Source organism: Heloderma suspectum, chromosome 4, assembly GCF_057233095.1.
Source record: "Heloderma suspectum isolate Gila_16-S chromosome 4, 16-S_ref, whole genome shotgun sequence".
Classification (NCBI taxonomy): Eukaryota; Metazoa; Chordata; class Lepidosauria; order Squamata; family Helodermatidae; genus Heloderma; species Heloderma suspectum.
The window spans coordinates 218,688,755-218,702,292 of NC_139461.1; the positions used below are offsets into that span (position 1 = coordinate 218,688,755).

Here is a 13,538-nt window from a genome sequence, read left to right on the forward strand (position 1 = left end):
GGGCTGATGGCATCACTCCCTCCTCAAGGGAGGCGTTCACCACCGCCCTGATCCCCTCATCCATTCTCTCTCTGCAGCCCATAATGAGCCAAGATGGGCAAGGATCAAGTAAGCAGGTGGTCGGCTGTACAGATGAAAGCACCTTGTCCACTTCATCAGGAGGAAGAAGCTGGAATCGATCCCACAAAACCGGTTTGCCACAGGCCGCCTCTTGTTCACTAACTGTATCCACAGCGTGCAGAGTAACACACCTAAACTGATCGATTTTATCTGCAAAGTGCCTTGCCAAGGCCTCACAGGAGGCCTTAGAATGCTCCAGTGGTTCCGGAGCCACAGGACCGACCAGGCTCTGGACCACTTGGAACAGTGGTCTCTTTTTTACTCATAAAGGCACCATGAACATTGATGACATTGATGAACAGCAAATCAAATAATCAGTACAGAAGGAGACTGTTCACGTGACACACCGTGGCTCGTTATGTCTTATTTAATCCGCGGTGCCATCTTGAATATTCAACCCCCAACTGTGGGCTGTCGTGTTGCACAAATCCAGCTGGTGAGACTGATGCGAGGGCCATGGCTTATGCGAGGGTTGTTTAACTCTCCCATAACCCCGCCAGCCAGGTTCACATGACACAACAACCCATGGCCAAGGGTTGAATATTCAGGATGGCACCCACGAGCGCTGTGGCTCATCATGGCTTATCAGCGTGTCTTGGGAACCCATTCAAGAATCTCTATACAGAGATTTCCTATTTGTGCAGTTTCAAGGGGCTGTCCATTTTTCTACGAAGTTGTTAACAAAGCAGCTATAGCTTGACATGCATGTTTAATTTGTGTATATCCTTTTGAAAACCTACTACTTTGGTATAGCTTTCCTTTAACATTTCCCTTCATGCCTGTACTTCCTAAGTTGCAATGAAGTGCCTGTGAATGCACAGTCTTTGTATAAAACTCACATGTTTTTGTGCATGTCTACTCAGAAGTAAGTCCCACTGAATTCAGTGGAACTTACTCTCAGGGAAGTGTCTACAGAATTGCAGCCTTAGGGCACAATCCTAAACATACATGCATAATTAGAAAGTATGTCTAAAGAACTTAATTAGAAGTCAGTCCCATTGACTTGATACCTCTTTTTTACTCATAAAGGCACCATGAACATTGATGACACTTCATACATAAATAAACTTTAAGAACACTTCAAATATGAAATCAGAAAATGGTTGTTCTTATTAGTTACCTATGATTGTCCAATGAAGAAGCTGAAACATCACTCAATGAGCACAATTTTAAATTTACAGAATAAACTCAGGAATGAAATCAGAATTTTTCTCCTACCATGCCAGATTGATTAAGACAGGTATGGGCAACTTGTGGCCCTCTGGATGTTTTGGCCTCCAATTCCCATCAGCTTTAAACCCCTGGATTAAAACATTATTCTAATAATACAACTAAGCAAAGTACCATTACAAACAATACTTACATTTATATAGCCCTTTTTGAATAGTCTACATGCATTATCTCAGTAATTCTGTAAGGCAGGGCTGGGCAATTTGTGCCCTTCCAGAAGTTTTCACCTACAATTTCCATAAGCCCTAGCCATCTTAGACAACGGTGAGGGACAATGGGAGTTGTAGACCAAAACATCTGGAATGCCCAGCCCTCCTGCAAGGTAAGCTAGTATTATCATCCCACATTGAAAATGGGATAATAATGGAGACTGACAGAACAGTAGCTTGCTAAGGCCACCTCATAACTTTATAGCAGACAATATTTCATCTCTCCAACTGACAGTTCACCCACTTCATGACTGCACTGTATCAGTTCTTAGTACTTAAATAGATAATTAACACTGAAAATGTAACACGAGCAATTGCTGTAAATGCCAGAGGGATTTTATTGTGTCTCAAACAGCATGAGAAATTTGGTTGCAATAATTCTACACAAAACACTGTCCATGCTGTGGAAAGCCTTGGGAAGCTCTAAAGATCTAAAACCCTGCCTGCTAAGCTCCTGGAAAGCATAAGGTGGTGCTGCAGTCCCTAAATCTACTTGTAGACCAGGAAAAAAAATCTACTGCTTTTCCAGTTGATATTTGCACATTGTGTAACTCAGGGATGGGCAGATTTCAGGCTTGTGGGATCTATTTTGTATTTTTACTAGCATCCAACGATCCACCAACTGAAACCCGGTGCAAAAAACATACATGTAGAATAACAATTCTGAGCACAGCAATTTGTTTTGAGTACCAGAACTGAACTTACAGCCCTTCCACACAAAATCCACTCCTGGTTACCCCTTCCCCCAGCTTTTCTCATTTCAGCAATATCATTTTGTTCTTGCTGTTATTAAAAATTGGAAGTCAGAAATCCTTGCTGATCTACTGCAAGTCACCTGCTGATCTACTGGTAGATCCCGATCTACCTTCTGCCCATCCCTGTTGTTGCTTATTTCAGTTTTCCGTAAAATGTGTGATATAGGAAATGCAAAATTTTGAAATAATAAGGAAAATTACCCACTTATCAAAACTGTAACATTAAGCAATGAAAATATATTTGTGAAATGGTTATGGCTTTCAGCCTTGGGCACTATCAGCTAGTACAACTACCATTCATCTTGCCTGGGATTTCCCATACAAGCTCCATTGAAATGAATAGAAATTGTGGCTAAAATCCTATGCACACTTACCTAGGAGTAAGCCTAACTGAACACACTGGAATTTACTTCAATGCTTAGGATTGTGCTGCATGGTATAGCAGTGTTTGTTTCACTGTAGAAGGCTTTTTTCTCCTGGCCTTGCTAATTGACACCACAATTCTAAGTCATTATGGGAATGGTTGTATTGGGAATGGTAGAATAGCCTATGCCTAAATCCAAAAGAAAGTGAATCCAAATGACAAATCATAAACATCTGTCTCTGGTACTACTTGCCTCAAATTCGAATACAATTGCATGGCACTCACTGAATTACTTTTCTGGTTTAATATCTTAGATATATTTTACTTTCTTACATATTTCTCCACATTTGTTTTAAAAAACGTATTCCTACATGCACTTGGGAGAGGTACCATTTATAGTCTATTGTAGAGGACTGCAATATAGAGGATCACATGTTCTAGTGCTCTTTTGTATTCTATAATGAAGAAGCTCTCTTTCCTCAGTTCAAGACAGTGGACTAAATATTTGGTCAGCTTTCAGATCCATATTTTGTATCATATATCATTCACTGCTTAACTTCATACAGCATAAGAACTGGAAGGGCTATGCTACAAGTGCTTTACACTAGGGATGGACAGATCAGAGTCTGTTCTGCACCATTTCTGAATGTGCCCAAAGCCAAGTCTGTTCTATCAAATTTCTGTGTTTAATGTGCAGATTAAAAAAAAAATCTGCATGAAATTAAGATTTTAAAAAATTACTTCTAAAGTGGTCTGAGCAAGGGCTGCCTTTTTTCTTTCTTTAAACAGCTAAGTGCCACTTGAAGTGGCTATAAAGCATGCGGCTACTGCTACACACACTGAAAACAGGGCAGCAAATTCCTCTGGGAATGGTGGGATCTGATGCTGTCCCATCACTTGCAGGGATACCATACGGCAAAAAAGATGTCTGCCCCACATTTCCATGGGGATGGGGTGATTAGCTTGAAGATGAACACTTTTCATATCTATCAGTTACTCATGATCAGCTGTATCCTATTTAAACTTGCCATGTCTTTGATTGTTACCTCGCATTTACCTTGAACTTTTAGACTTTCCACATGGCTTGGCATGTTGTAAGAACCAGTGTAAAAGCAGACATGTGAGTTTTCCGGTTTTGACTTTCTACTGAAAGCTGTAATGGAAAAGGAAACATCTCCCTCATAAGGAGCTGGGAACCACACATTTCTGTGTGTGGGACAAGAGCCACCTTCCTTTTTGTGAAATACAAGAAGTGGGAAAACATTCAAAGTGGACCAGAGACCCAATAGCTTCCTGAGGTAACTACAGTGCTCCGAAAAGAATGAAAAACTTTCATACACTTCAACTGATCCTGCCCTTTCTGGAAGTGCTCACACTTCTATGCTCTACCTTAAAGTCTAGGAACCCTACTATCCCCAAGTTAACAACACTGGAAGCTAGTCAGTGTGCTGTAACAGAAACATGGGTTATGTATGTGAGTCTTAAAGACATAATTTCATTATGAAAAAGTTGGGGGAAAATTACACAGAACAATACACTCATCTTTGGGAACCTCACTGGCAGAGCAATCCTATAGGAGGAGGGGAATCTTTGGCAGAGGAACTGCTACTCCCTAAGCTCTGCTGGCTTGCACTAGACAAGAAGGAGAGGATTTTCTCCTCCCCCTTCATTTTTTTAATTCCCTCCCATTGACACCAATGGAAAGGAAATTCACTATGCCAGCTTTAGGCTGGAGTAATTTTTTTATCCTTGTTGGGGGCATGCCAGGGGAATGAGAAGGCTTTGGATCTGAAAGCTCCCCCGATCTGCTCTTGGCATACTCCTTTTCCTTTACTGCTGGCAAAACACCACTAGTGGTAAATATATTCCAGTGGAATATGGGGGATCCTTTGGGGGTGTTAAGTGCCACCCAGCTGGCAAAGCAGTACTTCCACAACATTGTGCAGCTGACTGGCGGCCAGCTGATGGACTGTAGGATTGTTAAGTAATTAATTCAAAGAAACATATCTGTTCTGGTTATCATCCTAATCATTCACTAACGGTAGCTTAGAAAGCTAGCTTTCATTACTACTGTATTAGGCTGTTGAAACAGAACCAGTTACTACTTGCAGAAAACTATATGTTTTCACACACAACATATCATCTTTGAACATACTGGAATTACAGGCTAAATTGCATAGGGGTTCAGATACCTAAACACACAGAAAAAAAATCCTCAGAGAGGATGTTTTAAAATTTTAATATAGAACAAATGTCACTGTCTAGCAATGTTAAAGATATAAAGGACTTCAGAGTTCAATAACAAATACAGAGTTGTTATTTGAAACAAAAATGTAACTCAAGAGAACAATCAGTTCAGTCTTCTAGCTGCAGTTATATTATGTGGTCATAACCATTTTTTCTGCCTTATACAGAAGTCTCAAGGTGCACATTTTTAATGTATCTTAGCAGTTTCTAGCTAATGTTTTATATTTCTCTAGCTATTATTTTCTGCTGAAAGAAAACTAGTAAAGGTTGAATCAGGAAAGGGAAAACAAAGGGGAAAAGATCAATATTAACACTACAAATATTGACTTAGCAAAGTGACTTTGTTGTCTTTCTCCCACAGGAACGGCTATTGAATGAATGACTTATTTAAAAGAAATTACTTGTAAAACTTATTAGTCTAAATAACAGTCAATACTTTCAGACTACAGTGTATATTTACAAATTAATGTCTTCTGATCTGAATAACTTTAAAGATATTTACTTCCAATTACCTTTCCTATAGACGGTTGTGATACATAATCTTTCAGGCTACTTAAGTATTTAAAGTACTAATAAATTATTCAATTTTGCATTTCGCAAACAGTGATTAACAATTTTATCCAAGAGTGCTTTCCTTTATGGAAAAACATGGTTTTTCTAGCAAACCTTCACACCTGAAAAATGATCCTAAATAACAGGATGTCAGCAAAACCAACATTATATAAAAATGTTTATAGTGTTTTGCAACCAGAAATCTGCATGCTGTATTGCTGCCCGTGACAAGCAGTTAATAAAACATAAGCTACAAAAGACAGGATTTCTATTTAAAATGCAGCATCTGTACCTGGTGAGGGGGAGTAAAAGTCAAACTGAATTAACAAACTGTACCTTTGCTGCATTTGGCTCAATGAAGTTTGCATTTTTGTTGCTGCTGGCACCCATACTGATACTGAAAGAAACACTTGTTCTGCAACTTGGAGCTGAGGAACATCGCGAAGAAATCTTGCAGTGACCTGTAACATAGAGGTTTATTTATACTACCTGATATTTGTTTATGAATATTTACATTCAAAAATAGTGAGAAAATAGTACAGTGCATTAAAAAAGGCTTCTGTTATAATTACTCAAGTTTGGTAAAATGATTCTGTTCTGTTGGGCCAGGACATTGATATCTGCTTTGATTTACATTGTGACATTTGCAATCAGACATTATAGAATCCATCTAATCTGTTCACTCAAATATCTGAGTCTGTATCTTGGAGTCAATGCTATATGATACTGTTCTAAATCTTATAAGGATGAAGGATTCCCACCTCAAACATTTCTCCAGATTCTGACTAAAATTTCAAGAAAAGTGGGCCATGGTCACAATTATTGCCATATTTGTGGCCTCTTTTCCATTTATGCAATTGTATGGATATACAATCTGTACAGTAGTTTTATTGATTTATAATATTTATATATCATGCTTCATTTCTAACTTACAGGGCAGCTGACTACAGAAAGGCAGAATAATGTCTACAGAAAGGCAGCATAGTTGTACAAATATTGCCAAAATATTTTGAAATGGTGTGGAAGGGAGTAAAAAGAGAAAGTACAATCGACATAGTAAGCAATTTCTCCATTGTAATTCAGTGGGCATTCTGCTTTCAGAACAAGCAAGAGAAAGTTCATTTGCCAAAACATACCATAGGGAAGGCGATATTTTCTTCTGAAACAACTTTTATTGATAAGAAACTATGCAAACTTTCAAGCTGCACAAAACTCTCATGAAAGGTGCCTTGGCTGGGAACATTTCCACATCAATCAAGACATCACCTTTTACTAATTTCAGGCTAAACAACTCCTTTTCATCTCTGTCATCCAGAACACCATTCATACTGCATTAACTGCCATTCTTTAACACTTAGGGTAGGTGTGGAGCACTCCAGGTGTTGTTCGGCTCCAACTCTCATCAGGCCCAACCAAGCATGGCCAATGGTTGAGAATGATAGGAGTTGAAGTCCTAACATCTGGACAGCCATAGGTTCCCCACCTCTACATCTTAGGGGAAAGGATGTGGCTCAGTGGTAGAGCATATGCTTTGCATGCACAAGGTCCCAGGTTCAATCCCTGGCATCTCCAGGAATAGGTAAGAAAGATGCCTGTCTGAAACCCTGGAGAGCTGCTACCAATTAGTGTAGAATAGATAATACTGAGTTAGATGGCTCAATTGTCTGACTTGGTATAAGGCAGCTTCCATTCCTATGTTCATATCACTTTTCAATATCATAATGAGTATTGTTCAGTAATCAAAAACAGGGCACTACTTATATGCTTCCTCAATCTTTTAGCCTGTTACACTGGCTGCAATTACAATACTTAAGTAGACGGGTAATGTTGAGATCACAGATAGGCGAATTACAGTCAAAATGGTAGCCACTAGCCAGTCATATTTAAGCAGGTTTTATTCCCTTTGATTTCAGTAGGAGAGTCAAACACATAATTAAATTTGCCCCACTGAAATCAGTGGGATTTTAAAAGGGCTTTATTTTGGCTGCATTGTGACCAATATTTCCATCTTTAGATATGTTGCTAAAATCATTTACAGAATTTGTTCAACAAAAGGAAGTGATAAACATACTGATGATATGCCATCCTTCTGCTTTTGGACACAGTCAACCATAAATCAGCTAATATTAGATTAAGAAAAAAGCTGAGGTGAGAGATGTAGCCAAATTTCTTTTGAGCCTAGGGCTCTAGAAATACTGGCAAGATATTTGTAGTGATGAAGCAAAAATTATTAATGAAATGAATGAGCACACATTTCAGGAATGGAAAAGCTATGCTATCCAGTTATGGGGGGTGGGGAACAGAAACCCTATGGAACAGAGTTTCCATATTTGAAAAATGAACACCTCTTTTTAGCATTGGTCCAGGTTCTGTTTTCCTTGCAGTTTTTGGTAATGATTTTGAAAGAGGTGATGTTGCCATTTCTGATGAGGTCTCAAGCTGACTTCCAAACTGCTGACGCTTCAGTTTATAGTCAGCTTCCAGTTTCTCTACAGCATTCTTCAGACACTGTTCATTGGCTGTCATATACAATTTACAAAACTGTAAAGAAGAACAAACACACACCTAAGTCTCTCAAGTATTTTAGAAGAAAAATAAACACAGGCATTACTAAGCAAGAAAAAGATCAATAGGTAAGGAATATTTCCTCTGGAAGCACAATCCTCATTTTATTGTCATGAATCACACTGACCACTCTCCAGTGACACAGTAAAATGGAGCCATGATTCAATGAGGTGATCACACACCTGAGAGAAAAGAAAAACAAAAGTTACCCCAACATAAGATTTATATCTACACATTTGTGGATAGACTGGCTTTTTATATCTAATTTTAATAGAATAATATTTTTTTTAATTTTCTATGGATCTAGGTGCTTTAATGAACAATGTAGTCATGGTTTAGACAAGGCAAAATCAGAGATAAAATAAACAAACCCAAGATTAACATAAAATGAAGAGCTGTATATATAAAAAAAGTATTGCTTTAGCTACAGCCAGAAAGATAATATTGTGATTGCTGGCACTGCATTTTCAAAAATAATTATTTCTAACCAACAGCCTTCACATATCTCTTAAATTCCCATTTCTTCTATTCTTCTTTGTTATTAAGGGTGGGTGGGTCTTCTTTCTGCATTGTTAAGCAACTGTTGAAGCAAAAGGCAGTGACAATGTGGCTTGATGTGATATTACTACAGTTGAAATATTCTCTTTGACAGGGGTCTCCAACCTTTTTGGGCCTATGGGCACATTTGGCATTTTGAAAAAGTGCCCTGAGTACCACGACAAATTGGATGCTGTAGTGGGATAGGGACCAATGACAAAAATGTTTTTGTGTATGTGTAGATGACTGAGTACACTGTGTGTGCGCTACTCACTCTGGCCTCTCTCTCTCTCCCTGGCTCCTGTTTCTCTCTCTCTGGCTTCTTTCTTTCTTTCTTTCTTTCTTTCTTTCTTTCTTTCTTTCTTTCCTTCCTTCCTTCCTTCCTTCCTTCCTTCCTTCCTTCCATCTCCTCTTTTCTTCCTCCTTTCTGCCTCTCTTGCCTGCCCCCCTGCTCCCTTCTTTCTCTCTCTGGCCTCTCCCTCTCCCTTTCATTCTTTCCTACAGTTTCCTCTTTTCTTCCTCCTTCCTTCTGCCTCTCTGGTCCCCCCGCCACTCCCTTCTTTCTTCTTCCCTCTCTCTCTGGCTCCTCTTCTCTCTTTCCTTCCTTCCATCTCTCTGGTTCCTCCTTCTCTCTCTGGCTCCTCTTTCCCTAATTCTTTCTCCCTCCCTTTCTCCCCATCCCCATACAAGTGAATGGAGCAAATTCTCCCATTCATTTGCATGAGGCAAAAAAAAATTCCCTTGCAGAAATTCAAGGAGGGGGCAAATGTCACCCCCACCAAGGACCCCAAGGGCCAGGCCCCAAGGGTCCTTAGTCGAGGTTGGAGTGCACCCCCCTTCCAGCCAATTTCTGGCAGACAGGACTCCCCCACCCCAATACAAGTGAATGTTGGAATCGCTCCATTCACCTGCAGAGAGGGCGCCTCTGTTCATTGCAGAGGGGGAGCATCTGTACATTGTTCATTAAAGCAGCTTGTCTGGTGCCTCAGCCTGGCCTTATGGCTGCAGTGCCATCTTGGAAACCCCTGCTCTACGAGTATGCTAATTCTAGTCATAAGAATTAAATTTGCTGTGTGAGTCATAAATACATAGATGTGTGAATACACCAAGGCTCAGATACAGAGGTACTTTTCTGTTAACGGAAAGCTTCTTTTTCTAACCTATTGTAAAAACGCCATGTGAGAAAAGTCACTGCAGATCCAGAGAAGCTCTTCCATTTGTGCGCACTCCTGTGCAAGACTTTGCACAAGCTCCTTCTCAAGGCCTTTTTTATAGCCCTCTAATTATATGCTACAACCTATATCTTCCTTATTTACCATGTTTGTCTTACTGTAACACATGTTCTGATACATTGTGGCACTACTGTGAGAAGTTTTAGGCTAGCTTGCCCAAGACTACAATGCATTATATGTGGGGCTGCCTTTGAAACTGGTCTGGAAACTTCAGCTTGTCCACTTGAGGTTAACAGCGACCAATCAATATGAACATATTATATCAATGCCTTGTGATCTGTATGGGCTTCCAGTCCCTTTCTGGACCCAATTCAAAGTGCTGGTATTAACTTTAAATCCCTTAACAGGGTGGGGCCAGCTTATCTGAAGGAACGTCTCCTCCCATACTGTATATACCTGCCCAGACCCTAAGATCATCTTTAGAGGCCCTCTTCCAGTTGCCCCCACCAAATGAGGTGAGGAAGGTGGCTACTAAGGAGAGGGTCTTTTCAGTGGTAGCACCCTAGTTGTGGAATGTCCTCTCCAGAGTCTTTTTGGCACCAGGTGAAGACCCTCTTATTCTTCCAGGCATTTCAGTTCTTTAGTTTTTGTTGTTTTTTAAACCTGTTATTGTATTTTAAATCTTTACACTGCTGCTGGTTTTTACTTTGGTTTTATGCTGTAGTTTTAAAGTTATACATACGTGTGTGTGTGTGTGTACATATAATGTTTTATCATGCTGTATTTTATGGTTTTAATTGTTGTCAACCATCAAGAGAGCGTCAGCTACTGGGAAATATAGAAATCTAAATAAATAAGAAAGAAAGAAAGAAAGAAAGAAAGAAAGAAAGAAAGAGTTCACAGGACAGCACTAACACATTTTCACCTTCTGCTCACAATACTTTGCATCTAAGACACAGCATGTACTAAGATATTTATAAGTACCAGCAACATTACTATAGTAATAAGCATATCTCAAGGTTGCAATCCTATCTACTTTTATTCTGTCAAAGGCTAACTACAGTGGGATCTATTGTTCAAGACTGAAACATGAAGAACCATTTTAATATATCATTGCTAAAAACATGCATTTTTTTAGTGTCTGACATACTATCTGGTCTTTGAAAGCATGCCATTCCTGCATGAACTGATTATCAGATCTTTCCTATCTACATACACTACAACCCTCTTTGAAAGGATAACTCAGAGGTGACTAGTGAACTCTGAGATTATATAGGGCTCTATCCTATTAGGCCTTCAAGAACCAATCTCTCTCACTTGTTCTGCCTCACCAGTTGGCATACTTGAATCCTGAAAACAGCAGTACTGGGACTCTTCCATCTATCAACTTGGATCAGTGACTATCTACTGCAACCGATTAATATGAAGTCAAACATTATGGGTTGTATCCAAAGTTATGCAAACAGAAATCTGCTTGTGCAATGGGCTTTCCCACTGCAGCCAACTGCACCCCCTGAGAAACCTCTCTTGAGGATCGGGCATCTCTCTTGGAGAGGTGCCTGAAAGCTACAAGGCCTTTCTTGAGAGCCTGCCAACCCCCAGGAAAGGGGGTTTTTTGGGGGGGAGGGGCACAGACAGCTGCAGGGGGGAGAAAGGGGCAGAAAAGCCCCATTGCATAAGCAGTGTTCCACTAGTGTAACTTTAGATATAGCTTGTTTCCATGTGTCTGTTCACATGTGTAGATGGACTTGCATCTATACGCACGTAGTTGACTAAAATGGAACTACTGGGATCTTTTGCAGAGGTATGGCATGCACACAGCAGATTATGCACTTTACTTAGACAGAGTAGGGAAACTAGCTCAAGAATATCAATGAAGGTTATGTCTGAAACATTCTGTTGTATCACAGATATTTACAGAAAGGAAAGCATTGATTAGAAGACCACCCAGGGGACTAGAAATTAAGTCCTATGAAGAAAGATCGAAAGCCCTGGGTATGTTTAGCCTTGAGAAGACTGAGGGGGGATATGATAGCACTTTTAAGTACCTAAAGTGTTGTCACACAGAAGAGGGCCACAACCTGTTCTCTGTCATCCAAGACTGTAGAATAAGAAATAACAGACTTAAGTTACAGGAAGACAGATTTTGATTGAACATCAGGGAAAACTTCCTAATAGTCAGAGTAGTCAGACAATGTAACCAACTACCTAGGGAAGTGGTGGGTGGGCTCTCTATTGCTGGAAGTATTCAGACAGAGACTGAATAGCTTCAGGGATGCTTTAAACTGGATTCCTGCCTTGAGCAGGGGGTTGAACATGATGGCCTAAATGGCCCCTTCCAATTCTATGATTGTACCCTCTAGCACTGGTCTGGCAGACTATTATTAATAGGAGTAATAGGGCTTTCTCCTGTGTTGCTCCCAAACACTGGAACGCACTCCCTTTGGAGATGCGACTGCTCCCCACTCTCTGTGCATTCAGGAAAGGTGCATCTTTTTAACTTGGCTTTTTAAATTCATATGATGATTTTTAATGGGTTTTTTTCTGTTTTACTATGTTACTAATGTTTTACTATGTATCTGACTACAGTTTTCATGTTTTGGACCTTTTGTAAACTGCTTTGATTCTTCTAGAAAGGCAATATAGAAACACTGTAAACAAATAAATGAATAAATAAAGTGGGAGAAGACAGAGGTGGGAGTTATGGTTCAAAAATAAGGAGTGGGGAGGGCACTATGGAAATTGTGAGGTGGTACTTGGAGGCCTAAGTGCAACAAGATTCCTCAAGTTTCAGTGGTGCAGGATGGCTAACATGAGGAGCAGAATGGGCAGATTTAGGATGATGTAAACGGAAGCAAGCAAGCAAGCATTACCTATTTCAGAGGAAGGAACAAGAGGGGTGTCACTTCCTGTTTGGTTGCAGTCACTTGGAAACCCACAGTGAGCAATGATTATTTGGACTTCTAAGGGCTTCTGGATACCAATTCAGCATGCACAATGGGGCAATATACACGTGCTAGAATACAGCTGCTGTGTACATTGGCTTCATTCCCATACACACCATGGCTGATATAAGCAATGATGGCAAGCTGAGCCATTATTAGGAACCCCAGAGGCCTGCACTGTGCAGAACCGTTTGTAAAAAAACAGGATTTGGAATAAAGCAATGCCTGTCCTTGATCCCTGACTACACCAGGGAAAATATAAACACAGACAGAGGCAAGGGTCTGAGGGAAGCTAGCTAAGTGTTGGATGTGTCTGGCATGGGAGCCTGTGGAAACCGTAGCATGATGCCCTCAGCTTACCCTGTAGGTCCAAGAGCCCACAACAATCTGTAACCCCACTAATGCAGTTGTGCTTGCAGAATGGCCCTCCAGCATCTCAAGACAGGCAGCTGAACTCCCAGTGTGGTTTGACAGCACCACTGAAATGGACACCATCTAAATGCAGCAGAGGGTGCTTCACAGGGTTGTTGCCAATAAAATACACGTATAAAAGCCATCATGGCAGGGCCTCTCAGTAACAAATTCTACATTATCTTATTCACTATACCTTGTAATAGTCAAACTTGCCATCATTGTTCACTTCAGCCAATTCAGTGACTGCATTAACTTCATCAAGAGTCATTTTTTCACCTCTCTGCAAAACAATATCAGTTTATGTTGCAGATAAAGAAAGAAAAATTAGCAATAATTAATAAATGTTAAATATATTTCATTAGCAGTGTATCTGAATTGTTAAAAGTATCAGCAATTGTACCATCCCACATTTCTAATTACCCACTAGG

General features: G+C 40.1%; 1 protein-coding gene across 7 annotated transcripts in view; it reads right to left on the reverse strand.

Annotated features, from left to right (window-relative positions):
• EFCAB7 (EF-hand calcium binding domain 7) overlaps nt 1-13,538 on the reverse strand; it is a 45,936-nt gene that overhangs the window by 21,329 nt on the left and 11,069 nt on the right. For 6 of the 7 annotated variants that reach the window (XR_014790517.1, XR_014790516.1, XM_084852313.1 and 3 more), the window contains 3 exons: nt 13,304-13,390; nt 7,823-8,018; nt 5,814-5,938 (listed from right to left, as the gene is read on the reverse strand). Coding sequence is in view for 5 of the 7 variants with exons in the window: in XM_084852313.1 (XP_084708439.1) it covers nt 5,814-5,938; nt 7,823-8,018; nt 13,304-13,390 (408 nt within the window). In the remaining 2 variants the exon portion in view is untranslated. Of the gene's footprint in view, nt 1-5,813; nt 5,939-7,822; nt 8,019-8,169; nt 8,225-10,493; nt 10,597-13,303; nt 13,391-13,538 lie in introns of those variants that run through there. The other variant, XM_084852314.1, reaches the window with a different exon arrangement.